This window comes from Erythranthe guttata, chromosome 10, assembly GCF_056151865.1.
Source record: "Erythranthe guttata isolate IM_541 chromosome 10, IM_541, whole genome shotgun sequence".
Classification (NCBI taxonomy): Eukaryota; Viridiplantae; Streptophyta; class Magnoliopsida; order Lamiales; family Phrymaceae; genus Erythranthe; species Erythranthe guttata.
Genome location: NC_142542.1, coordinates 3,679,582 through 3,705,993, shown reverse-complemented (window position 1 = coordinate 3,705,993; position 26,412 = coordinate 3,679,582). Strand labels below are relative to the sequence as shown.

The 26,412-nt window shown below is 35.4% G+C and overlaps 2 protein-coding genes and 1 non-coding gene across 4 annotated transcripts; 2 read left to right on the top strand and 1 right to left on the bottom strand.

Annotated features, from left to right (window-relative positions):
- The first annotated feature begins 8,349 nt into the window (after positions 1-8,349).
- On the top strand, positions 8,350-10,565 carry LOC105960111 (small ribosomal subunit protein uS11z). The gene is made up of 6 exons (XM_012984284.2): positions 8,350-8,492; positions 9,102-9,221; positions 9,308-9,353; positions 9,896-9,981; positions 10,061-10,190; positions 10,328-10,565. The coding sequence occupies exons 1-6, from the start codon at positions 8,490-8,492 to the stop codon at positions 10,393-10,395; spliced, it is 453 nt and encodes a 150-aa protein (XP_012839738.1). The 5' UTR covers positions 8,350-8,489; the 3' UTR covers positions 10,396-10,565.
- LOC148767306 (small nucleolar RNA Z101) lies at positions 9,590-9,678 on the top strand. Its single transcript, XR_016034163.1, has one exon. It is a non-coding gene; the product is annotated as a small nucleolar RNA Z101 (small nucleolar RNA).
- A 4,333-nt stretch (positions 10,566-14,898) lies between the features above and the next one.
- Positions 14,899-18,010, bottom strand: LOC105960109 (beta-fructofuranosidase, insoluble isoenzyme 1). Of its 2 annotated transcripts, XM_088823916.1 has the most exons (4): positions 17,692-18,010; positions 15,599-16,856; positions 15,399-15,516; positions 14,899-15,287 (listed from the first exon to the last, which is right to left on the bottom strand). In XM_088823916.1, the coding sequence occupies exons 2-4, from the start codon at positions 16,849-16,851 to the stop codon at positions 15,102-15,104; spliced, it is 1,557 nt and encodes a 518-aa protein (XP_088680042.1). In that variant the 5' UTR covers positions 16,852-16,856; positions 17,692-18,010; the 3' UTR covers positions 14,899-15,101. The 2 variants fall into 2 exon arrangements, with proteins under 2 accessions (XP_088680042.1, XP_088680043.1); XM_088823917.1 differs by lacking the exon at positions 17,692-18,010 and having other exon boundaries at positions 15,599-16,989.
- Positions 18,011-26,412: the final 8,402 nt, after the last annotated feature.

Genomic DNA, 26,412 nt, shown 5'->3' with positions numbered 1-26,412 from the left:
CATGTAGACTATGGTATACTACAGTCTACTATAGTAAAGTCTACTACGATGTACTACCAAACCCTATCAGCCAACAACACCCAATTTCACCAACCCTAGTCGTAAACACAACAGCCGTCATATGAGGCAACACCGCCGACCACCACAGCCCCCCAACACCGCCGACCACCGCAGCCCCCAAGACCGCCGACCACTGCAGCCCCCAACACCGCCGACCACCGTAACCCCCAACACCGCCGACCACCGCAGCCCCCAACAACCCAAACTAAGCAAAAAAATTTAAAAGAAAAGAAAATCAGATGCAATTAATTATTCAAAATATGATTTCAATAACATCTCAACCATAACCACAACTCCCACTGCACAACCCATGTCGTCGCCACTATAGTCGTCGTCACTTACCATAACCACCGCTACCATAACCGTCGACACTTACCATAACCACTGTCATAGCCTCCATAACTATTCCACTGTAATTGAATTTAATCATTTATTTAATACAAATATGTTAATACATAAATAAAAAGGAAAAAAAAAAGAAAAAAATGAGGAGGAGGTTGGGCACGGCATATGAGAGAGAGAAGAGAGAGGGAGTGGGTGGGTGGGTGGGGGATAAAAAGAGAAAGTCAGAAGAGGGTGTTGGGTACGGCATATGAGAGAGAGAAGAGAGAGAGGGAGTGGGTGGGGCAGAAAAGGAGAAAGTCAGAAGGCGGGGTGTTGGGCGGCGTGAGATAGAGGGAGAGGAGAAGAAAAAGAAAGAGTGACTTTTATTAGGTATTGTAAGGGTATTTTGGGGTTAAATAAAAAATAAAGGATGTGTATCAATTTTTATTTTGAAATAGGGATGTAGCTAAAATATTTCATTTGAGGTTGTCACTCATATCTAATTAGGTTTGGCTTGAGGGGTGTGAGGCATATTACCCCTTATTTTTATTATCGTTATTTTTAGTAAATTTTTAAACAATGTAAGGATGAATTGTTAGACGGTTAAATTTTTCAAGAATAGGAAAATAAAAAAAATATGAATTGAATTATTGTGACAAAATGAATGTTGTATTCTTAAACTGCTCTAAAGAAAACAATGTAGTTTTAGAGATGTTGACTGATGAATAAATGATTGAGAGGATCATCGGAATTCAGAACTGATGAAGAGAATGAGGTTAATGATACTATAACCTTGTTTCTCGTACGGAAGTTCTTAGAGCAACGAGTTATAACAAAAGTACAATTTAGAGATGTTGACCGACGAGTAAATAATTGAGAGTATCATTGGAACCGATGAAGAGAATGAGGTTAATGATACTATAACCTTGTTTCTCGGACGGAAGTTCATAGAGCAACGAGTTATAATAAAAGTACTCGGACGGAAGTTCATAGAGCAACGAGTTATAATAAAGGGGTCTTAAGATATAGGTCCCTAGTGACAAAACTAATTAGAACTAAATGACAAGCTCAACTAAACATTTGCTTCACATCCTTTATTAAATTCATTCCAAAAATGCTCTTTCACTCATTTTTATTTTTTCAATTTTCAGTATGCATTTTTTACATTATTATAAATAATTTTTTTCCTTATTTATAACATTTTTTTTGAAAATTACGATTTTTTCTTCTTCCTTTTGTTAAATAATTTAGCAGATTTTAAAAATACTATAGTATACTATGATGTACTATGTTGTTTTATGGTGTACTATCATTTTTACACTATTATCAAAAAAAAAAAAATTCTACAGTATTATTAAAAATTACAAAACTAAACTTGTTTTTCGTTTTTGTAAATTCAATATATATATATATATATATATATATATATATATATATATATATATATATATATATATATATATATATATATATATATATTTATTTATTTATTTAATATTTTATTTATTGTAATACTATAGTAGACTATGGTACGGTATACTATGGTATTCTATGGTCTACTACGGTATACAATCAAACCCTAGCAGCCAACAACACACAACCCTAGCCGTCAACGCAGCAACCTTCAAACCCAAGCGGCCAAGATCTGCAGCCGTCGCTCTCGTAGTCACCTACCAACAGTTGGAAAACCCAGATCAGATCTCCTCCATAACCATATCTCCGCCGCCACAACCACCACAACCCCTCGCCGCCATCTCGACCACCACAGCCCACCGCCTTGACCACCACAGCCCGCTGCCGCCGCCTCAACCACCACAGCCCCCCGCCGTCGCCTCGACCACCACAATCGCTCGCCGCCATCTTGACCACCACAGCCCGCCGCGATCTCGACCACCACAGCCCGCCGCCTTGACCACCACAACTCGCCGCCCCGGTCAACCACAACTTCTATACTTCTGCTCTTTAGATCCTCTGATCTCTTATCTTTAATCCTTCTTTAATTTTTGCAATTTCACAAGTTTGCTAGTTTTCTCAAAATATTTATTTTCTGTCTTTGAGAGAGTGTGTGTTACGGTTGAGAGAAAAGGGGTGGGTGGGCGGCGGAGAAATTAGGGTGAGGAGAAAAAGATACATGTGATTTTTTATTAATTATATTAAGGGTATTTTCGGGTTAAATTAAAATCAAAGGATGTGGTTCAAATTTTATTTAAAAATAAGGATTTAGTTAAACTATTCTATTTGAGGTTGTCCCCAATATCTAATTAAGTTTGATTTAAGGGGTGTCTAACATATTACCCCTATAATAAAAGTACTCGGACGGAAGTTCATAGAGCAACGAGTTATAATAAAAGTACGTCAAAAGTTTTTACCATATTAAGAATAGCGATTGATACGGTTTAATGTGATATTGTCAGTTTCAACAAAAAATAAAAGAAAACCCAATCATATATTGTAAGTCTTTATAGATTTATCATATACTATGTATTTTCTGAGTTATACATAGGGGTGGAAATTGGAATGAAATTTCTGAATTCCGTCAATTTCGATCCGTAAATATCTGAATGGGAACCCATTTTTTCATTCCGATTTTCGATATTTTGATTTCCGATTTTTTTTTGGAACGGAATTGGAATTATATATAAAATTATTGAAAATTTCGATTTTCGATCCGATTTTATTTCCGAAATACATAATGTATGATATGGTTTATGATGTTGCTCCAAAAATGATGGGTCAGCCCAATGGTCTTGAAGCCCACAGGTCTTCTAAGTCCGGGAATCTTCAAGCCCAATATCGGGAATGCCGAGAGTCCTTGCCACGCGTCCGAGGTAGTCGAAGGGATCGCTCCACTCGTTAACCTACAAAACAGTTGAAAACACTAGGTGACACGCCGGGGGTGGCTCGGCGATTGTCCTCCGACGCTCAAGTCAGAAAACTATCACAATGTAAGCAAATAATATTAGTTAATTGCCTAAATAGTGCTTACCTTATTATATGAGTTAAATCACATATTTATAGGTGATGGAATATGGAGACTTCTTGTAGAAATCCGATGTGGGACAATATGTTATAACTAAAATCCTATTGAATTTTAGTAGATATGATAATTGGGCTTTTATTATTAATTGGATTGATTTGGCCTTTTAGGCCAAAAACCCAATTAAGAATTAGGCATATCATTAAGCCCCCCACTCCCAGGTTGGGCCACGGCCTCGTGGACCTGCCTGGGAGTAAATAAGAAATGGTCGCTTGAATACGTATCTCCCCCTTTTTTTTTCTGTTAGGAGAAAATACCGAAATTGCATTTTATCTTTTTCGGAAAAAATTGCCAATGGCTAATTTGTTTTGGAAAATGCTTCGAGACTTCGTAAATTGGGAGTCCGTTTTTCTTCAAGAACGAGAACTTAATTTATCTTCCTTAATAGGTGATATCCCTTGGCTTTAGTGCTTAATCGGACTCGCGCATTTCCTAAAGAATGAGTTTTGCTTTATCTTTTCCGGTGAGACGGTATCCCTTGGCTATATTGCCTATTGAGAGGTTCGACTCTCGTAAAGAATGAGCTTTACTTTATCTTTTTAGGTAAGACGATATCCGTTGGCTTTAACGCCTAATGGGAAGTCCATTTTTGAAAAGAATGAGTTATGTTTCATCTTTTTCGGTGAGACGGTATCCCTTTGGCTATATCGCCTAGTAGGAGGCTCGACTCTCGTAAAGAATAAGCTTTTACTCTATCTTTTTTGGTAGGACGGTATCCGTTGGCTTTAACGCCTAATGGGAAGTCCATTTTTGAAAAGAATGAGTTATGCTTCATCTTTTTCGGTGAGACGGTATCCCTTGGCTTTATTGCCTAGTGGGGAGTCCGTATTTCTGTACTTGGCGGTTGATCAGACCCTCAAGTTTTTTATGTGGGAAGTCCGTTTGCCTAAGTGTTTTATACGAACTTTTATGGCAGATCAGACTTCCTTGAGCTTTAGTTGCTCTATTTTTTGGAGCTCTGGGAGCGAGAAACCAAGGTTAGAGTTGGCCAGACCCTTTGTGATCCTTGATATCTTCCCATTTAGCTACTTTTGTTGATGTAGAAATTACGGCGGCGGTATCCCACCGGCTAAAATAGTTTATTAATAATCTTGCGGCTGGTAGTGTGCCGCCGATTTATTACATAATTGGAAATATTGAGCGGTGCGGTATGCTAGCAACTTTTTACCTGATTGGAAATATTGCGCGGGACGATATGCCCCCGACTTATTGCTGAAAAGAAATTACATGGAGCCCGCGTGAGGCAATAATAAATATTAAGTAAAGTATTTCTTCAGGATTGCGATTATTCTAGGAATTCGCTCAAGTGCCCATCTTGGAGAAGTCTTTCAAGTGATTGCTTAAGCTGAAAGCACTCATCAGTAGTGTGACCCCGATCTCTGTGGTATTCACAGTAGTTATCCGACTTTTGTCGTTCTGGATTCTCATTCATCCTTTTCGGTGGTTGAAGAATACCCTTCTGCTCAGCGATGATCATAATGTCAAGCAGTTTATCCTTGAGGTGAGAACTTCCCGAAGGTGCGATTTTCGATGGGATGTCTCTCTTCTTCTCTATTACAGTTGTGGCTTTCCACCTCGCGCTTTCATTTAAGGGGTACTCTCATCTCCGTGATCTCCTCACTCCGTATGTACTTCCCAGCGCGGTTCAAGAGCTCATCCAGGGTCTTAGGGGGTCGGCCCGTGATGGACTCTCGAAAACGAACATGCTTCAAATTTTGTTGTAGTATGCCGGCTAACATCTTGTGAGTAACGTGGCGCACTTCTTGTACTGCTTTGACAAATCGTTGTATGTAATCTCTGAGTGGCTCTCCGTCTCGTTGTATGACCTTGAAGAGATACGATCCAGTTTTGGCATATTTCTTATTCATTGAGTCGTGGTTAAGGAAATGTGTCGCTAGTTGGTCCAGATTGTCTAAGGACCCTCCGGGCAAGCCGTTGAACCAAACTTGTGCGTGATCAGTCAGCGTAGTCTGAAAAATCTTGCAGTAAGCTGCGTTACTGAGGCCGTAGAGGTCAAGCTTGGCGTAAAAGTTATTTAAATGTTCTTGGGGATCTCCGGTCCCGTCAAATTGGGGTAGATTGGGGGATCATAAATCCGAGGGGTAAGACTTCTTCCATAATGGCAGGAACAAATGGGCTTATTCGAGCGGGGAATGTTTCAAAGCGAGCGGTCGTTGGCCTCGAAGCTTTTCGTCGAGGTCTCTTTGAGTTACGGTCATCAATGCCATCACGACTCATTTTCTTTTCAGATTGGGAATATCTACTTCCAAATTTATTTCCAATAGAGTCTCTATGGCGATAGGAGCGCTCGCTATTCCTGTTGTATCGTGATTCGTGGCGTGCCACACCCGGCCAAGAAGAAACACTTCTCTCTCGACGGCTATGCGCCGCTCTCTCCCTTGGAGGAGCCCTCTGCCTCAAGGGGCGTGGTGACCGGCGGCGAGCTTCTCTTCGAAGGGGGCGGTTCGATGATGGGTTGTGATGAGGCGATTGGTGGCGAGCGTATCTTCGAGGCTCACGATCTGAGGATGCGCTACACTGAGGCGAGTGGTGGTGAGCCTCTTCGAGGAGCTCGTTCAGAGAAATAACTTTGGCTGTCGAGCGATACTCTTTTAAGGCTTGTAATTCCTCTGCAGTCATCTAAATGACCGGCGCTGAAGATCCCGCAAGGTTGGCCGCTCCCGTCGTTCTCTCCCTTCGAGGCGGCTCTATGACTCCAGCGTTACCTTGAAGTGGTTGGTTGAGATCGCCTTGACCACCTTCGTTGGCCGCTCCCGTAGTTCTTTTGGTTCGAGGCGGCTCTAAGACTCTACCGCTCTTCGGGGCGGCTCTGAGACTCCGTTGCTTCCTCGAGGCGGCTCTAAGACTCCTCCGCTCTTTGAGGCGGCTCTGAGACTCCGTCGCTTCCTCGAGGCGGCTCTAAGACTCTTCCGCTCTTCGGGGCGGCTCTGAGACTCCGTCGCTTCCTCGAGGCGGGCGGCTCTAAGACTCTTCCGCTCTTCGGGGCGGCTCTGAAACTTCGTCGCTTCCTCGAGGCGGGCGGTTCTAAGACTCTTTCGCTCTTCGGGGCGGCTCTGAGACTCTGTTGCTTCCTCGAGACGGGCGGCTCTAAGACTCTTCCGCTCTTCGGGGCGGCTCTGAAACTTCGTCGCTTCCTCGAGGCGGGCGGCTCTAAGACTCTTCCGCTCTTCGGGGCGGCTCTGAGACTCCGTCGCTTCCTCGAGGCGGGCGGCTCTAAGACTCTTCCGCTCTTCAGGGCGGCTCCGAGACTCCGTCGCTTCCTCGAGGCGGGCGGCTCTAAGACTCTTCCGCTCTTCGGGGCGGCTCTGAGACTCCGTCGCTTCCTCGAGGCGGGCGGCTCTAAGACTCTTCCACTCTTCGGGGCGGCTCTGAGACTCCGTTGCTTCATCGAGGCGGCCTTAAGACTCATCCGCTCTTCGAGGCGGCTCTGAGACTCCGTCGCTTCTTCGAGGCGGGCGGCTCTAAGACTCTTCCGCTCTTCGGGGCGGCTCTGAGACTCCGTCGCTTCCTCGAGGCGGGCGGCTCTAAGACTCTTCCGCTCTTCGGGGCGGCTCTGAGACTCCGTCGCTTCATCGAGGCTGCCCTAAGACTCCTCCGCTCTTCGAGGCGAGTGGTTGGGATCGCCTTGATCCTCTTCGTCATGACACGTGATCTAGTTTGCCTTCCCACAGACGGCGCCAAAATGATGTTGCTCCAAAAATGATGGGTCAGCCCAATGGTCTTGAAGCCCACAGGTCTTCTAAGTCCGGGAATCTTCAAGCCCAATATCGGGAATGCCGAGAGTCCTTGCCACGCGTCCGAGGTAGTCGAAGGGATCGCTCCACTCGTTAACCTACAAAACAGTTGAAAACACTAGGTGACACGCCGGGGGTGGCTCGGCGATTGTCCTCCGACGCTCAAGTCAGAAAACTATCACAATGTAAGCAAATAATATTAGTTAATTGCCTAAATAGTGCTTACCTTATTATATGAGTTAAATCACATATTTATAGGTGATGGAATATGGAGACTTCTTGTAGAAATCCGATGTGGGACAATATGTTATAACTAAAATCCTATTGAATTTTAGTAGATATGATAATTGGGCTTTTATTATTAATTGGATTGATTTGGCCTTTTAGGCCAAAAACCCAATTAAGAATTAGGCATATCAGTTTAGATTTCTGGTCTCTCTGTGTGTGTGTGTATATATATATATATATATATATATATATATATATATATATATATATATATATATATATATATATATAGTATTTCTGAGTTATTTTTCTATTCATATATTTGCAAGAACTATGTTTACTTTGATAAATTGATTATGTTGTTTTTACAAGTGTTTATATTTTCATCATATTGACTTTTGTTTTGGATTGTTGTATTTTGCCGGAAAATTACGAAAATATTAGGAAAAAAAATCTTAAAATCATCATTATTTCCGATTTTGGAACAAAATATTAAACATTAATGCAATTTCCGAAAATTCCGAAATTCCTCCGATTCCGATGTATTCCGAAATTTGAATTTATTTTGAAATTCTGATTTTTTTGGAACGAAATTGAAAACTATTTTTAACTTTCGAAAAAAATTGGAGAATTTCCGAATAAGGTATTTCCGATCAATTCCATCCGATTTCTACCCCTAGTTATACATTATTATTTTACATGTAGATGGGGTATGTAATTTTTTTTAAAATGTATTATTTTATAAATAATTAAATAAAATTTAATCCAATAATTGTAGTAAATAATCATTTAAAATTACACATCTTCGCGACTTACAATTAATTATATGAAATTTGATATTACAAAAGAAATGCAATTATTACTTTAAATATTCTATTTAGTAAATAAAAAATATACTATTTTACATTTGTCGTTGTATTTAATATTTTACAATACAAAATTATGTGTCAAAAGTATAAAATTATGACTTAATACAGTCTCTACAGTAGCGTTCTTCACATTTCATAAGCCCCGTCTTTTCTAAATTAGGGTTTATCACACTCGAATAGCAGAGCTCAGCCGTCTTCGAATTCGCAGCCCAAGCAATGGTATGTGCTTCAATTTCTGTTTTGTATGTCTGCATATAAATCTTTGCTTAATTGTGTAATTTGGCAGTGTTTAAAATTTTGATTTTTATCAATGTACCGCTCCGGAGGGCTAAATCTTCCTCTGATTGATGCAATTTTTTCTGATTCGTCTTCTCCCCTTCTTGTTTCTATGCAAATCGTAGCATGAGGTAGATGCTTCAGCATAAATCATTAGGGTTTGGGATTCAATTTTCATATGTTGCGCTTCCTGCGTGAATTGCTGTGCCGGCACTCGTAATTTGTAACTTGTGCTGATTTATTAATTGTAAAAACGACATGGGGATTCTTAGCAGTACTTCGTGTCGATTATTGTGATTGTCAAGTGAAATTATTTGGTTTGTGTGCATCTTGATTTTCTTTTTGACGTTTTCGTCTGTATTTTGCTATATCAATGCGGTGCAAATGTAACCGTTTCCTTTTCCTATTTTCGATGGGTTTCTTTTGCTTCTGGTCTTTTTAACACTCCCTAGATGCCCTTGCGAAAAATGATGTAAATATCAAAGTGACACGAGCTTTGGAGTTTATTCCCTTTGGATTCTGATTTACAAAATGACTTGTTGGTTTTTACAGTCTAGGAGAAAGACTAGGGAGCCTAAAGAAGAGAATGTCACCCTCGGACCCGCCACTCGGGATGGAGAATTAGTGTTCTGCGTTGCTCATGTCTTTGCCTCGTTCAACGACACCTTCATTGTGAGAAATGCAGTGATTTTACTCATATTTTGGTTTACTGTCACCACCTTTGTAGAGTTATAGCTAAGCAATTAATTTACTTGCAGCATGTGACAGATTTATCGGGAAGGGAAACCATGGTTCGTATTACAGGTATGATTTGATTGGTTTACTTGTCTTATATGTTACCTTTTTTGTATGCAGCTTGGGGGTTATCCTTTGTTGATCACATGCATGCATGTTCGTTTTTGTGGTTATTGTTTATAAAGAATTCGTTACCTGTTTTATAACTTTAACTGGCTCTAGTTAATTTTAACCTGCCAAGTACGATTATCTACTATGTGCCGTGTGCGTGTGTGTATGTGATCTCGTATTTAGTTGTAGATATCAGGGCAGAGGATGAAACTAATTTGAATGGGTAATTTGCATCTGATACTTTTTGCTGATGCTACACGACCTTGTAGACCTGATTTATCATCTGATGTTGATATCACGGGTAATAAAAAATGTTGTGAAGTTCTTCGTAATTGCGTACTATATACAAATTACCTGAAATTGATTCACCTTTCTGCTGATTAAGTGTAGGCTAATGTTTTTTTAATGTTTAGTTGTTCTGAGTTACATTCATTTCGTAAACCCTAAATTATTTTAGATTTTTTTCTTCTCAAGTTTGATGACATTTGATGTAATATTAGGTGGTATGAAGGTGAAAGCTGATAGAGATGAGTCATCACCGTATGCTGCTATGCTTGCAGCACAAGATGTTTCTACAAGATGCAAGGTTATTTATAATTCCGTTCTAAAACTCAATTCTTTACTTTTAATCATTAATCGGTTACTGAAGATGGAAAAATATACAGGAGTTGGGTATTAACGCACTTCACATTAAACTCCGTGCTACTGGTGGTAACAAGACTAAGACCCCTGGTCCTGGTGCACAGTCTGCACTCAGAGCCCTTGCTCGTTCTGGCATGAAGATTGGTCGCATTGGTACTTTTTTTTTTCTTTCTTTTTAAATAAATATTGTTTATTGAATGTAGCAATTTCTCGGAATTGTTTGATTTTTTTTGTGCATATCTAAATTTTGAATATGTTTAACTGAATATACCTGTTTATCTATCTTTTAGAGGATGTGACTCCAATTCCAACCGACAGCACCAGGAGAAAGGGTGGCAGAAGGGGAAGGAGGCTGTAACTTATCATTTGTTACGACAAAATCCGTTGCAGTTACCATTTCAATTTGAACAACTTGGATTATGTTGTCTGATTTTCTGGATACCAATAGTTGAGGGATAGAGAATTTTTCGGAATATAAAATTATCATCTTGTCTCTTCTCAAAATTTAATGTTATTTGCTATTTCTTATATGCTCTTATTTGAGTTTGCATATTTACTTCGTTGTTTTAGTGTGGTTTATTTGTTTCATATTTCAACTGGGAATATAATTAGATGTCTCTGTTGCCATTAATGCAAAAGAGCGTATTATTATTCCCTACATCGACTATCATTCTTTACTTTGTCAGCTAGATTCATTCCGTTGCAGTTGATTTTCTTGAATGTTACATGACTAGATTTTGTTGTGCAGTCTATTTGGTGGGTCTTGTGTTAGAGAATCTATGACCGGTCTCACCATTTTTTCACCAAATCCTATTTATGGTGGTGAAAAAATGGATTCATCTCCCACTGGTAGCACACCATTTTATTCTTCCGCTATTTTTAGTGGAATTTTGGTGTTTTTGGTCTCTAATGGGTTTCACCTAAATTTACGCCAAATAATTAAAATAATAATATTTCACCATTTCACCACTTATAGGAAATGAGATTTAGTTTGATTATTACCAAAAAAAAAAAAAAAAAAAAAGATTTGGTTTGATCTCCTATGGCATTTCACCATATATGCTCAAAAAATGTAAATCTAATGTTAATTGTAATTTTATAATATTTTATTTTCTAAATATTAATTATCGATCCAATGCTAAGAAACAAATTTTCTTAATTATATAATTTAAAAATTATGTTATCATTCTATTAAATGTCTATAATTGTCTATAAATGTCTCTTCCGTATTTCATCAATTAAAGTGTGTTTCGTTAATCATTCTATTGTTGCTTATTATATTTTATTAATAGCAATTAGCGTATTAGTTAAGTAAAGAAATGGGCTAATAAACATTAATACTAGCAAAATATACAAATTAATTAAAAATAAGCATATTTATGTTATTAGAATTAATGTTTTGTTAATTATAACAACTATATTTATATTTTAAAAACTAATTTAATAATTAATACCAATGTATTTACGATAAATATGCTAATAAGTTGGTAATCGGGGGCAATTAATTAAAATCGTTATTTTATATGGTACTTAATAAAATGGTGTTAATTACGACAAATACTATTTTCACCTCTATATTTGATAGGAAAAATAGGATTTGGTGGAAAAAATAGGAAAATGGTGGACCGGTGGGAGATGAAAATTTCTTCACCAAAAAATTTGGTGGTAAAATAGGATTTGAGTATTTGGTGATATGGAGGTTGACCACGGTGGGAGGCTAAAACCAAACCTCTATAATTTTAGGTGTAATGGTGATATAGAAATTTCGGGTGGAAGGCTAAAAACACCTAAATTAGATGAAAAAATGGCGTTATATGGCGTCCGGTCGGAGATGCCCTTAATGGTTATTGGAGGGTTTATGTTACGATTATTCTTCAATTATAATAGTACTAGTTTTTCTACGTTTGAGTTTCATGTTGTGAGGATCGACTCTAAGTTCTTACAAAAAAAAGATTACAAGAGTTCGGGAAGAAATGATTCGATTGTTGTGACTATTCTAATAAGTAATAACCGTATACAAGGGTCGTATAGAACGAAAAATGTAGTCAGGTGAAACTGTTCATTTGTTGGTTTTTTTTTTTTTTCATGAAAAATTGTATTATTTGTAGGGATGGCCATGGGGCGGGTACGGGGCGGGTATCGCAATCCCCGCACCCGCCCCGTTTAGAAAATCAAGCTACCCGCACCCGCCTCATACCGTTGCGGGTTGGAATTTTAGAACCCGCCCCCGACCCATTTTGCACCCGCGGGTACCCGCCCCGTTTGAGGACCCGTTTTTCCTTTTCTCTTCCATTTAAACTTTTCCTTCTTATGTTGAATATAAAAATCAATTCTAGTTATGTTCCTTCAAAAAAAAATAACTTTTTTTTTTCCAATGCAAAAATATATATATATATATATATATATATATATATATATATATATATATATATATATATATATATATATATATATATATATATATATATATATATATATATATACTAAGTACTCAATACAATTAAAATATAAATGCAAATCAACAATCATTTTATAAAATAACATATTACATCATAGATTAAAAGCAAGCATCGTTGTCTTTTAACAAGCCACCCAGTCACCTATGTTCAACAATACTTAATACAAAATAAATAGAAAGAAAATAAATAGAAAAATAATACCTACAAGGGTATTATACGTAAATAAAAAATACGGGTGGTAAACGAGGCGGGTACGGGGGAAATTTTACTATACCCATACCCGCCCCTTACCCGTTGCGGGCATAAATTGTAAAACCCTTACCCACCCCAATCCTAAACGGGGCGGGTATTACCCGTCTAAAATGGGGCGGGGCGGGGCGGGTACCCGCCGGGTCGGGTAATATTGCCATCCCTAATTATTTGGTTCATATATGGTGCAAATATTGAAAATTTGAATTGCATAATTGCACTGAATTTAACCTTTTAAAATGAATTTTGTTTTCTGTATTAGGCCATCTCCAACCGTTTGTCTAAAAACGGTTGTCTATATCTATAATATAACGAATGAATAGTGTTTTAGCACTCCACTTTTAACATTGCACTCCAACAACATTGTTATTTTACACAATTATAATATTTAATTATTTTTATTAAATAATTTCTACATGATATTCAATTATTATTAAATATTAATAAAAATGTGTATTATTCTAAACAATATATTTATATGTTGAATATTTAATAATTTTTGTTTTACAAAATTATTTGACTTTTATTTTAGTTAATATACTAATAACTAATAATACTAATTAAGAAGTATACAAAAATAATTTTAAATTTGATAAAAGAAATTTCAATAACTTAATTGATATATATAAATAAACATTAAAAATTTATAATTCATTATGAAATATTTTTTGCATTAGCTAAATTGTAGGTTTGGTTTCTCAAATTTGAGAAGCCAAAGTTACAATTTAGCCAATTTGTTAATTATGCATTTTACTCTTGGAGCTCACTATTTCTTTTTTTTTTTTTTTTTTTTTTTTTTTTTTTAATCTTTGGTCTTGGTTGTTCATATTGTGTATAATATAGGTTTACATTACACTCTTGGAGATGCTCTTATGTGCGTGGGCTAATATTCTGAAAAATCTTATAATATTTTTAATATTATATGTATAATAGGTATTTTGGAGGGAAAAGTAAAGTTTTTGTCCGTCAAGTTCGCATTGATTTCACATTTGGTCCCCAATAATCTCAAAATATTTGGACCCCAGTATTCTAAAAAAAACATTTGGTCTTTCATGTTTCAGAAATTCAACATTTTAAGTTATCTCCGTCAATTTTTCATTAGTACTAACATAATTAAGCGTGTGACGGTAAATTGACGAAAATGATCGAAAATGTTAAACTATTGCAACACGAGGGATCAAATATGTTTTTTGTGAATATGGGGGACCAAATGTGAAATCATTGTAAACTTGAGGGATAAAAATTATGATTTTCCCTATTTTCGATATCTTTTATATAAAAATATAAATATGCTCAAATTTTATTTAAAATAAAATAAAATCATAGCTGCAAAGGCTCAAACAGTCCACCACCATCACAATTATATTAGCAAGAGTTAGTTTATATTTCTTATTAATTACATTGATATAAGTTTTATTTCTTCTTTCACTATTGTGATTACTTGTTATAAATTGAATTAAATTAAGAAATAAAAAATAAAAGTCTGGAAAATTTCATTACTAATCTAAAAGTACGAATGTGATCGGATTTCCAAGAAACTCCGAAGTTTATTAATTATGGATAAATTTTTAGATTTCATTTTTTTTTTAGAATTGAAATCTAGTTCTAATTTGTATCAGCAAAAGCAAATCCCACACATTTTCTGTTGTATATTATTAATTTATTAGAATTAAAATCCAAATTGATTTACTTTAACAATAATAATAATAATATCAACATTTACTATTATATGAATTATTATTTGAAATTAAATTGCATTAAATTTTTTTTTTTATTTTTTTTTTTATATTTACTAACTATTAAGTGTTAAAAGTTTGACTTCAGTAGTATATTAAATATGATAAAAGTCAAAATTAACTAGATTTTATTTATATGTTAATTGTTTTTCAATAGAATTCATTTATCATTTATAAAAGATAGTATTTACAAAATTTAAAATAAAATTTTAAAACTATAAAATATAAACAATGTGTTGTACCCTAGTCCATAAGCCACCAAAAAAGTTGATTTTAGGAGACTTCAAATTCTGTAAACCCTTAATTTGTTGTTTACCTAATTAATCAAATTGTCAAGTATTATGTAAATAAACTGATGCCTTGTGAGATTAAAGAACAGCATTAAAAGAACAGTAGACAAAACAACCAATGAAGAAGTTGAGAAAATAACCAAATATCAATCAGATACTCGGAAATTTTATTCACAAATATATACATTATTCCGACTAAAACTCGAAAACAAAAACTGAATCAAAAACCGAAAAAAAAAGCATCGAAAAATCAAATAATCGAAATTATTATTCGTCCGTGCGTCTCCCAATCTCTGTCAAATGCATTATTGATCAATAACAATCCATCTCTCAATGGTTCATCTTCACTGGCTTACTCATACTCCATGCATTCAAACTATCAATCTTCACAGTCTCACTGCCATTGTTGAATGCATACAAATGCGCATTTCCGTACAATGCCAGAGTCGGATATACCCTAGACGTTATGCACGTCTTTCCTCCCGCTCCAAAGCTCTCCACCACCGAATTATCGATCTACGAAACAAAATTATTATTTTTAAAAATATTAAAATCGATTGATTAAATAATACCTATATAAATAAATAAAAGAAGTATAGGGAAATATGAAATTATATATATATATACCAAACTCCTGAGAGAAAGCTTCTTTTCGTTCAAGTCCACGTTCACGAACCCTGCAAACGAGGGTCTGTACGCATCCTTCCCATCGTCCATCTTAGTCTTATCTACCGATGCACTGGACCTATTAACAAAGATTAAATTAATTAGTATAAATAAATTATAAATGCTACATATATATATGTATGGACAATTTTTATATATACCTTGATGCATCAGAGCACATAAGAACTTGATACTTGTCTTGATCCTTGAAAACCCTAAAGAAGACAGGAGTATATTCCTCAAGATTCTGTGAAGCCAACGTCAATATTCCGAACGGTCCCAATCCACCTTCGACGGTCGAACCCTTCTGGCCGCAAAGCTTCTGTGCATCATATCTATCCCAGCTTGGATCGAACGGCTCGGCTTTATCCAAGCTCCCGAACGAGAAAGTAACGTCCACATCAGATTGTGCAGCTGTTATTCCTTTGATTTCGACAGTTTCGCCCTTGTTGAGAATCTTGTTGCTCAATTCCACTTTATTCTTTCTTAGGTTTTCGACTTCCTCGACGGGCCACTGCAGCAACTGCTTCCCGCTCGGATCGAGCGTAAGGGTACGTGGGATTAGCTGAACGCCGGCCCAACCCTTCTTGATATCTTTATCAGTAGAATCAGACTCATTAGCCCAACCCCAAAGAATCCTTCTGTTCTTGCTCGGGTCGAAGAAAGATTTGGAGGCGTAGAAGTTTCCGTAGTCGTACCTCAATCCATTCCATCCATCAATCATGTCCGGATCAGGGGTATATCTGTCTTTTTCGTAAGAACCCAAAGTGTAGTACTCGAACCTCGTGGCGTCAAGGCTCACCTTCAGCACGTGCTTCACGTTGGGCCCCACGACAGACGTGTCCAATCCATTCGTACCCGAAACCGAAACGGGGAAGAAATCCGGGCACTCCCAGTTGCCGGTTCCCGCAGAAGTGTGCAGCGCGTGCTTCGCCTTAACCCAGTGCACGAAATCCCTACTCCTGTACAAGTAGGAGATTCCTCTGCGGTTCCTTCTGCCGCCGATGGTGATCCTCCAGTGGCCGTCTTTGCCGAGCCATGCGGTCGTCGGGTCGCGGAAGAAAGTGGCGTTGATGGATGGATCGGAGACGATCAAAGGGTTGTTATCGGGCTTAATCCATTCGCGGAGATAAGGATCGGATAGATTAGCCGGGACAGCGTAGTTTTGGACTTGTGAGTTTTTGTCGTCGACGATTCCGGTGTAGAGGATAACGGGTTTGTTTCCGGGTAGGACTGTTGCCGACCCGGACCAGCACCCGTATTTGTCGAACGGCTTCGATGGGTAGATTGCGTGTTCGACTTTTTCCCAGTTGATTAAGTCTTTGGAGACTGAGTGGGCCCACACAATGTTGCCCCAAACAGCACCTTTGGGATTGTACTGGTAGAAGAGGTGGTACACGCCATTGAAGTACATTGGTCCTGTTTTAAAGAAGGTATGTTATTGATTATTTCAAGAATATTTTTTTTTTTATTATTAGAATTAAATAATGGAGTGTGTATGAAGATACTCACCATTTGGATCTGATGTTGTTGATTCATTTTGTAATCACACACGTGGCACATGAAAAAGAAAAAAAAATGGTTAGATAATCAATAAGAAGAATGCAAGAATCCTCTAAAAAAAGTAACTTAATTTAACACAATAATAAATAGAGATATATAGAGATGCAACAGATGCATGAGATAGTGACGTATCACTGTCGTCATCAAGTAGGATATTTCATTGTGCCATTTTTCAAGTGGAAAATTAAAGAGAGAAAAATGGTACAACTTGTTAGGGGACCATATGGAATAGTGGTGGTGTGAGTCCACACACTAGTGGATTTAATCCAAAATGGAATATTTTGTCAATCATTTACATGGATCTTTTAAATTGTACCGTGTGTCCGCTGAGTCACCATAACTTACACGGCGAGAGGCCATGATTAATGGTAAATATATTATAATCCAAATCATGACTATATAATTTGTATGTATATATTATTTTGAGTCAATGTGTCATTAATACTCCTGCAATTTTCTGGGATTTGATCTTTGACCAAATTGAATTTCTTACCTCCATAACCTTAAAACATGCCTTAAAAAAATCAAGAAAACCGACAAAAAAACAACATTAATTATTCAAACAATGTTTGAACTTTTTTTTAATCCGAATCCGAATAAAACCCAAGATCCATTACCACATTATGGATCCATCCATCCATACATACATACATACATACATACATACATACATACATACATAGATAGATACATACCGTTAATCCAGTGTTTGGTGGGCTGAAAGTGGTAGCCGGTACGGTGTTCCTTTCTGACATTGACGGCGGACGAAGACTGTAGGTGCATGAAAACGTTATGCGACGCTTCGACGCCGTTGCTGCTGTTTAGGTTTAGCAAAAACACTAAACAACAACAAACGTACACCACAACTGGCAAAGCCCAACGCACTCCTCCCTTCGCTGACTCCATCGGGCCGGGCTTTGACAGTCTACTACTATTTAAATACTAATTCTAATTCTTTAATCTAAAGGAAATAAATATTTCTATCTGCAGTGAGATGATATTTGTGGAACAAAGTGTTGGTATTTATAGCCCTCAAACAAAACCTATTCGGGGGTGGGGGTGGGGGGGGGGGTGGGTGGTCGAGAGGAATTGTAGAGGATTTATTGATAGGGAATGGTCATTGGATAAGATACTGATTTCCCTATAATTTGTGTATTGGTTAAACTATGCGGTTGTTTTTTTAATTTATTTATTTATTTACATAATTATTAGTCAATTCAAAAGCCCTAATTAATCTCCTAGGATTTTGTGGATATTTCAGATATGGATATAATTTTGGTACACGTGTCATTATGAATTTATATCTATTTATATATTTCAGAGTGAATTAGTGGTAAGTTTTTTGAATTTATTGTATTTATTACTCTCTTGTGTTGTATCGAATTCCTAAGAATTTATGTGTTATGACTTATGAATATTAGCAAAACACGCTTTATTTACTCTCTATTTGTTTTATATTACTTGTCTTTTTTGGGTATTTTTTATTTGTTATATTAGAGTTTAATAAAGTATTCATTTTATTTTCATTAATTTTGCCCCTTATCACTTTTAATTAATTAATTAAAAAATTAATTAATGATAAGAATATTTTAGTATTTAGTATGTTATATTTAGTAGAATCTATGCGTATTTATTTTCGCATCTAAGAAAGAGATTGTTTTTTTATGGGACAGTTTGGTAAAGAAATTTAAAAAAATTGAATAATTGGGGATTTTATTAATAAAATAGCATTAGGATTTTCTTAGCAATTAGAGAAGAATAGAAGGATGCCAAATGCAATGAACCCTAATTGAATTTAAAACATCTTGTTACGAAATTAACTCCGATGCACCCTCAATTCAAAGTCAAATACAAGTTTTGGTCAAATAAAAATTTGATTTAGATTTTGTTACGATGCATATAAATAGGATTATAAAAAAAATGTTGTGCTCAATTTCAAACATATATACCCCATCTCTCTAGTCAAACAAGGATCTGATTGAAATTAATTAATTAATTAATTAATTACCATGCATATTTATTATACAATTATTGTGTCAATTTCAAACATACCCCGGCCCATTTCTGCATGCAGCAATGAAACAAAATCAGAATTATGAAAAACATGGGAACAAAAATAAATAAATTAAAACTCGTGTGAAATTAGATGAACGATTCAGCATGGTGATGAATATATAATTATATATTGAAGTATTGTCCTCCATGCTACAACTTGCAACTATATCTCATACCATAATGATGTTAGAAAATTAACCACGGTTAAACCTCTTTAATTAAATTAATACAGTTGAGATTAAGAAAATTCTATTAATTTATTGAAATATAAAAATATCGAACTAATAATTTAATATATATTTTTTACCGAATAGAGACCGGAAGAAAGTATTATTGAAGCGATGGTTATTGATTTATCGAGGTTCTAGTACTGTATAATAGTATATAATTTGGGCTCTCACTTCATACTCCTCATAACAATTGATCGGTAAGATTAAGTCACACTTAATTAAATATAGTGCAAGATAAATTTCTCACTCGTTCGTTCAATAGCTCGAAAATCATACGAGACGTACACTAAATTAATCAGTATGTCAAGTTCGACCTATAAAGTATTGGTAAAAGAGTTCGAATTAGGTCCAAACTAATTTGCCTTGAGTTATGCTACGCTGGGCCGTTCCCGAGAAATTGGGGTCCTAGGCGAGTTTTGAGAATTTGTAAGAAATGGCCCCCTATTTTGTACTGTATAATATAAAAATTAATTCATTCTAACAAGCACGACTGGACAAGTTTTTTTTTTTATTAGCAGTTAAGAATCTTGGGAAAATAAGACTGAAATATTGACAAAGTTAAGGTAAAGGAAAAATTAATGGGGTCAGAGGCAGAACCCGGAAGTTTTTTTGAAAATAGTAAATATTTTTTTTGAGAATAGTATAAAAATATTATTGAACAAGTAAATATATGTAACCTTTGTTTAAATATAATAAAATAAAATATAATATATTTCAACTTGTCAAAATTCGTTGAAGTTATTAAAAAATACAAAGATGGCTGGAGAAAAACTTATAAAAGTTTGATTGAAGAGCCCAATATCTAACTAATTGTAACGGGAAATTTAACAATAACCCCTCATCTAGGAAATGTGAAAACCCTCCTCCAAAAAATAACTAGAGAAACTCCTTTTGTTATTAGCTTGAATAATTAATAAATGTAATCTCTCAATTATACCCTTACTCCTAACCCTATATTTTAACATATCATCTTACGCCGTTGTTTTTCTTTTCGTTTTCACTCTTCTCTTATCTCTGCTCTATTCTCTCTTCTCTCTTCTCTCGTTCTTTCTTCTCTCTCTCTTTCTCTCTCTCTCTCTCTCTCTCTCTCTCTCTCTCTCTCTCTCTCTCTCTCTCTCTCTCTCTCTCTCTCTCTCTCTCTCTCTCTCTCTCTCTCTCTCTCTCTCTCGATACGCGTTTTCCTCACGTATAAATTACCGCAAGTATACAGTATCGCATTTTGCAGAACAGTGGTTCCGGATATCGATCCACAGGGACCTTGTAGATTCACATGCTGAGTAGTGTAATTATATTATCGTTATATTATCTAGCCGATCGTAAATATTTGAAATGGTGAGAAACCCTAATTTGAAAGCATGCAAGATCGTAAACATGCAAAAATATAATGAACGTAAATAAAGAAACAACAACTCAACGCGGGGGACTTCGATTTAAAGGGGACTTCTAGGGCCAAATCCACCTATGTATAATCACCAACGATCTACAAATCCGTTATCTAATACCACATTCCTATTCGTTAACTCAGACGCTAATGTACTCTAACCCCCGTCTCCAGTGTAGTTAGAGTCTACCGGTTTCAACTCTGTAAGACCCCCCAGATCGCGATACCGGTTGCTGGATCGCGATATGGATCTTGATCAATTTCAGCTCTGTAAGACACCCCAGATCGCGATACGGATTGCTGGATCGCGATCTGGATCTTGATCAAGTTCAGCACTGTGACAACCCCCAGATCGCGATCCAGAGATGTCAGATCGCGATCTGGGTCTTCTTGGCCCCAAAATTGGCTTGAAAATTTGGTTTCGCTTTCAAATGGCTTCGACTCGGCAAAAATACCTAATAAAACCGTGAAATATAAATAAAACAAGAAACGCAATAATATATACAAATAAAGCCGAAACTCGGACGAACGAAGACCAAAACTCGAAGATTTGATAAGTAAAAATCGTGCAAAACGAACACTTATCATCTCTCTCTCTCTCTCTCTCTCTCTCTCTCTCTCTCTCTCTCTCTCTCTCTCTCTCTCTCTCTCTCTCTCTCTCTCTCTCTCTCTCTCTCTCTCTCTCTCTCTCTCTCTCTCTCTCTCTCTCTCTCTCTCTCTCTCTCTCTCTCTCTCTCTCTCTCTCTCTCTCTCTCTCTCTCCTCTTCTCGATCTGCTTATTCTCTGCTCGATCAGAATTTGGCCGGCGTCGTTAAATAAATGCTCCGACGAATTGGCCGACATATTGGGTGAAGAACCGCTGCAGCCATCAAATTGGACACAACCCTTTTCTCGTTATGGATTGAACGAGAAGGAGCCTTCTCATTTTAAATATTTGTGGCAGGTTTTCCAAGGGCGAACAACCATCCATCACTCCGACCAATTTCAGCCCCAGCTGCTTTTGTCTGGTTCGAAACCAGCTAGTGTTACCTACTGCATTGACCCTGTCTCCCATTGCATTAAAGCAATTATAGATCAACTATGAATTTTGTCTATTTTATTGGTAAGTAATAATCTTTTGCGACTGCGTGGGATGCCGATGTGTGGTGTGGCGACGTTGTGGTAAATCGGGCGGATGACAGCGCGTGTAGAGAAATTTGCGCAAGCTGGAACCTTAATCGACTATGTACATATTTAATAGTCGATTAAGCTAATCGACTATGCTCTCGTAGTCGATTAAGGTTGATCGACTCCAATTTTTTATTTTTTTTGGATTTTTTTTATTGACTCCAATTGTATAAATCAATTATAATGTTTGTATATTTTTTGTATTTTTTAAAATATATTTGATTTTGCATTTATTTTGCAATTGTTATTTGTTATGTTTAGTAACAGATTCTTAATCGACAATGCTTCATCATAGTCGATTAATATACCTGATATAGAAAAAAAATTAAAAAAAAATTAAAAAAAGAATAAAATAAAAAAATAAAGAATTTCCTTAATCGATTATGAAGCATAGTCGATTAAGGCTAATCGACTAGCTTTATAGTCGATTAAGGAAACTGATACAGGAAAAAAAAACGCTGAGCGTGTGACACAGTGATGATGTGGCGGGTGGGGGCAAAGCTGGAAAACATAATAGCTGAAAATGGGTGTGGGCTTTTCTTATATGGAGAGAAATATTTTGGGCCTCTCTCCATTAAAAAAAAAAAGTAATGAGGGAGTTTCCTCAAAGAGCCTCTACTTAAACTATGTAGAATAGTTTTTAGTTATGGTTATTCAAATTATTTAACTATTTATAAATTTTAAATATCATTTAATATTATGACTAGTATATATATATATATATATATTGAAGAGATGATTAGCAAATTCCAGGTAAATTTAGATATGCTTCTAGATTGACAAAAGATTCTCGAGCATGCTCGAAAAATGATGAGGTGTACACATCATAGTAGTCAGCACCATGACATATACCCAAGAAATAATATATAGTACCTTACATTAATTCTTGTCTCTTGACATCAAATTACTTTTATATGCCACTATGCAAATTCCTATTCATAGAAACCGCACAACAAAAACATTCTTTATTTACACACAAAAACAATAGCAAGAATAGAAAAGCCATAGTGAAAGTGAACTCCACAAGTATATGGGGGATCTTCTCTCGCTTTCCCCAACACTTTGCTCTTTAATTAATTAGGGTTTTGTAAATGTTGCATCCTGTAAAATAGAACGAGTAATCCTGCACCGTACCATTGATTTACGCATAATAACAAACATATTTATGTGAATCTATTTGATAATTATTTGTATAAATCAATAGTGCAAAATCGTCCGATACTTTTCGCCAAATGTAATATCTCGTAGAGACGTAGACCATTAATTAGTTTTGTTTTACTTTTTTTTTTTATTAATAGTGTTGGTAGTTTAATGTAATGTACTATTGAAGAGCTCATGCACTTAATCATCAACTTTTAATAAAAAAAAAAAAGTTAATTATCTAGACATAATTGTTGTTATATCCCTACTAATTGAATTTCGATGGTGCTCATATATACCTAATTCAGAAAGTCAACTTACCTGAAATGATTCATCATTGCAGTAAGAAAATGGAAGGTAGGATATATATTCAAATGCAGTATGTTTTAAATTTTTTAATTAATTGACATGTTATATGACATGGACAGCATTTCTTGTATTTTCTTGTAATAGAATGAAGAGGAAATAATACCACGACTATAGTCTATAGCAACATATGATAGCATGAAAAAAAAAAAAAAAAAAAAAAAACTTAGCTACATGTATTGTAATGTCACTTAATGCACTAGTAGACAAAATGGTTTTTTCCTATGAATTTTTTTGTTACGGCAAAATGTCGTAACAAAAGGTACCTTTTACTACGGGACAATCTTGGAGTCTTAGTATATGCTAGGCTATACCGTAGCAAAAAAATATTTGCTACGGGCATTTATTGTAACAAAGTTATTGTCATGCCCATATATATACTACGAGGCAAATTCGTAGAAAATGCGTAGCAAAAACCTTTTTACTACAAATTTGGTACATTTTTGATAGATTAATGGTGTGGTAAAAAGAATTTTTTCTAGTAGTGATGCTACATTTATATTACTTAGCTATTGCAAAAAATACGAAGTTGCATCACCATATTCTCTCAATGATTTATATATATGTACCACAATAACTAGTATCCCTTCATCAAAATTAGGGGTGTAAATCGGACGGATCGGATCGAAATTAACTCTTTCGGAAAAAAAAGTTATTTTTTATTCAGATTCTGGAAATTCGAAACAAAATCGTAAATCAGCCTCCAGAAATTGGAATAAAGGACTTTGTTCCACAAAAAAAATCGGATCGAAAATTTAGTACCAATTTCCACCCCTAATCATAATAGTGAGTTAGTGACTACTAATTCAATGAATTCGGGTGTAATTACTAATTACAATTTTGCACTAGCTAGGTGTGCTTGAGAGCCATATCAAATGTTTAGGGTAAATTAAAACTACCTTCCTGAGGTAAAGTCTATTTATAAAAAACTCCCTTATTTTTTAGAAACTACATCCAACCTCTACAGTTTGTAAATTTCTTACATTCACACCCCTACAAAATGGTATTAATATAAGAAATCTACAAAAAATACAGGGGATGGATGTAAACATAAAAACATGAAAAGTTTTTTCATAAAGAAATCTTACCTCAGAGGGGATTGTAATCTACCCAGTTTATTATTATGACACCTCAAAATTGGTATTTTCAACTTTCCCCCCCCCCTTAAAATATGTTCCTTTTTTGTAGCATATGTTTGCTAGGAAACTTTAATGGAGTGAAAAATAATAAGTGGAGGTATGAATAACTCATCTCACCCACTTGGAGGCTTAGTGGAAAATCAACATGATGTTTTGTCTTTTGACACTTTTTCTGCACTATTTCTGTTTCTGCAGCAAACCATATCTTTTAAGTTTTGCACACCAATATTTCTAGGCTAGCTTTTCTGTGTGCCAATTTGTTTTTCATTTTAATATTTTCATTTATTGATGTATTATATCAACATGTTTATTGTCAAACATTATGCACATTTGTAGAATGAATCTTAATTTGTTTTGTTGATTAATTATTAAATTTAACTAAATGGTGGGACGACTAGGAACTTTCGGTTGTAATTAAAACTGGAACCCATAACTCCATAAGTATATGTCAGTGTTCTTTATAATTAAGAGTATGTTTGACTAAGCTTATAGTTTTTTTAAAATATCTTATACGATGTTAAATAGCTTATAAGCTATTAAAATGTGTCTGGTAATTTTTTTTCGAAAAGATCTTATTTAAAAAATAAAAAAAGTGTTAAGGAGCTTATATGATTATAAAAAAAATACCTTCACTTCACCTCTTTTATATACGATCTTATTTACTTAGTTGCTAAAACATTAAAAGCATAATATTTTACTCAACTAACCTATAAGTTTCATATCCAAACACTAAAAAATTAATCTTTAAAATAAGATCTAAGAACTTATCAGCTTCTAAAATAACTTATCAGATGTAGGAGCTTATTAGAGGTTTTAAATAAGTTTAGCAAAACGGGATGTTATAAATTTTGTTCGGTTGTAACTATAGTGACTAAATTTTGAGGTGTTAGTTGTGTGTGTGTGTGTGTGTGTAGTTGGAGAAGATTCATAAACTAATGTCCACAACAAAAACTAAAACAAAAAATTAAACAATGTTAATCAATAAAATTCGTTTTGCCCTACTCCAAATAATATTGTAGGTTGCACGTATTACTAGAGACAATAATGATTGTCTATGCCTAAAATACTATAAAAAGGGATATATAAAATTATTGTTGAATTGGAATGAGTTGATATTTAAGGCCAAATTCTAACAATTTTTAATATAATATATAATCCGATGAACTAAATTCCTTACTAATTAATTAATTAGTAGTCATATCCCCTTGCAATGAATTTTGTAGGTACACTAAAAAGGAAAAAAGGAAAAGAAAAAAAGAGAGAGAGAGGATAATCTTGTATTAAAAATTTAAAATATCATGATATATTTATCTTTTAGTTAAAAAAAAAAAAAACAATTGTAGGGTGCATTTTGTCATTGATATGCAATTAAGGGTGCCTTTTGCCAATACCAAAATTTAAGGGTGCATAACACCAATCCACATAGTTTTGGGGAGCAAACTGCAATTCACCCCTAAATGCATTATAACGGATTTTTTTGCCAATAAATTGACATGAGAAAATCTCTAGTAATTCGATGTACACATGAGTACTAAATACTAAGAACTCTTTAAATTTTTTGGTAGGCACATCAGATTTTGTGCATGTCAGACAGCACATCAAAAAAAGAAAGGAACATTTAAATCTTCTTATAATTACCATATATATTTATAATTTAAATCTGGCAAAACTGAATTTGCAATCAACAATATAATCCAGGAATTCTCAAACACAATTAGATTTTCCTTAATTTGACTATAAATACATCCCAACTCTCTCTCTAATTTTCATCTCACTACCAACGTACATTTTTTCCTATTTAATTTCATTTATTGAATATTAAGTTGTTTTACTAATAATATAATTCTCCTAAAACTCGAATGGAGCTCTCGAATAGTATCCGTTGGGGTTTGCCAATTTTGTATGTATGTTGCTGTTTAGCATTCTTCGACAAA

What these genes read in the sequence shown, in the direction of transcription:
- LOC105960109 (XM_088823916.1), bottom strand. Translation starts at nt 16,851, where the DNA reads ATGTACTTCAATGGCGTGTACCACCTCTTCTACCAGTACAATCCCAAA. An exon ending in ATGTGCTCTGATGCATCAAG is followed by an intron (nt 15,517 to 15,598) that starts GTATATATAAAA and finishes CTTTGTTAATAG; the next exon opens with GTCCAGTGCATCGGTAGATA. An exon ending in AGCTTTCTCTCAGGAGTTTG is followed by an intron (nt 15,288 to 15,398) that starts GTATATATATAT and finishes TTTGTTTCGTAG; the next exon opens with ATCGATAATTCGGTGGTGGA.
- LOC105960111 (XM_012984284.2), top strand. An exon ending in CGTTCAACGACACCTTCATT is followed by an intron (nt 9,222 to 9,307) that starts GTGAGAAATGCA and finishes ATTTACTTGCAG; the next exon opens with CATGTGACAGATTTATCGGG. An exon ending in ATGTTTCTACAAGATGCAAG is followed by an intron (nt 9,982 to 10,060) that starts GTTATTTATAAT and finishes AAAAATATACAG; the next exon opens with GAGTTGGGTATTAACGCACT.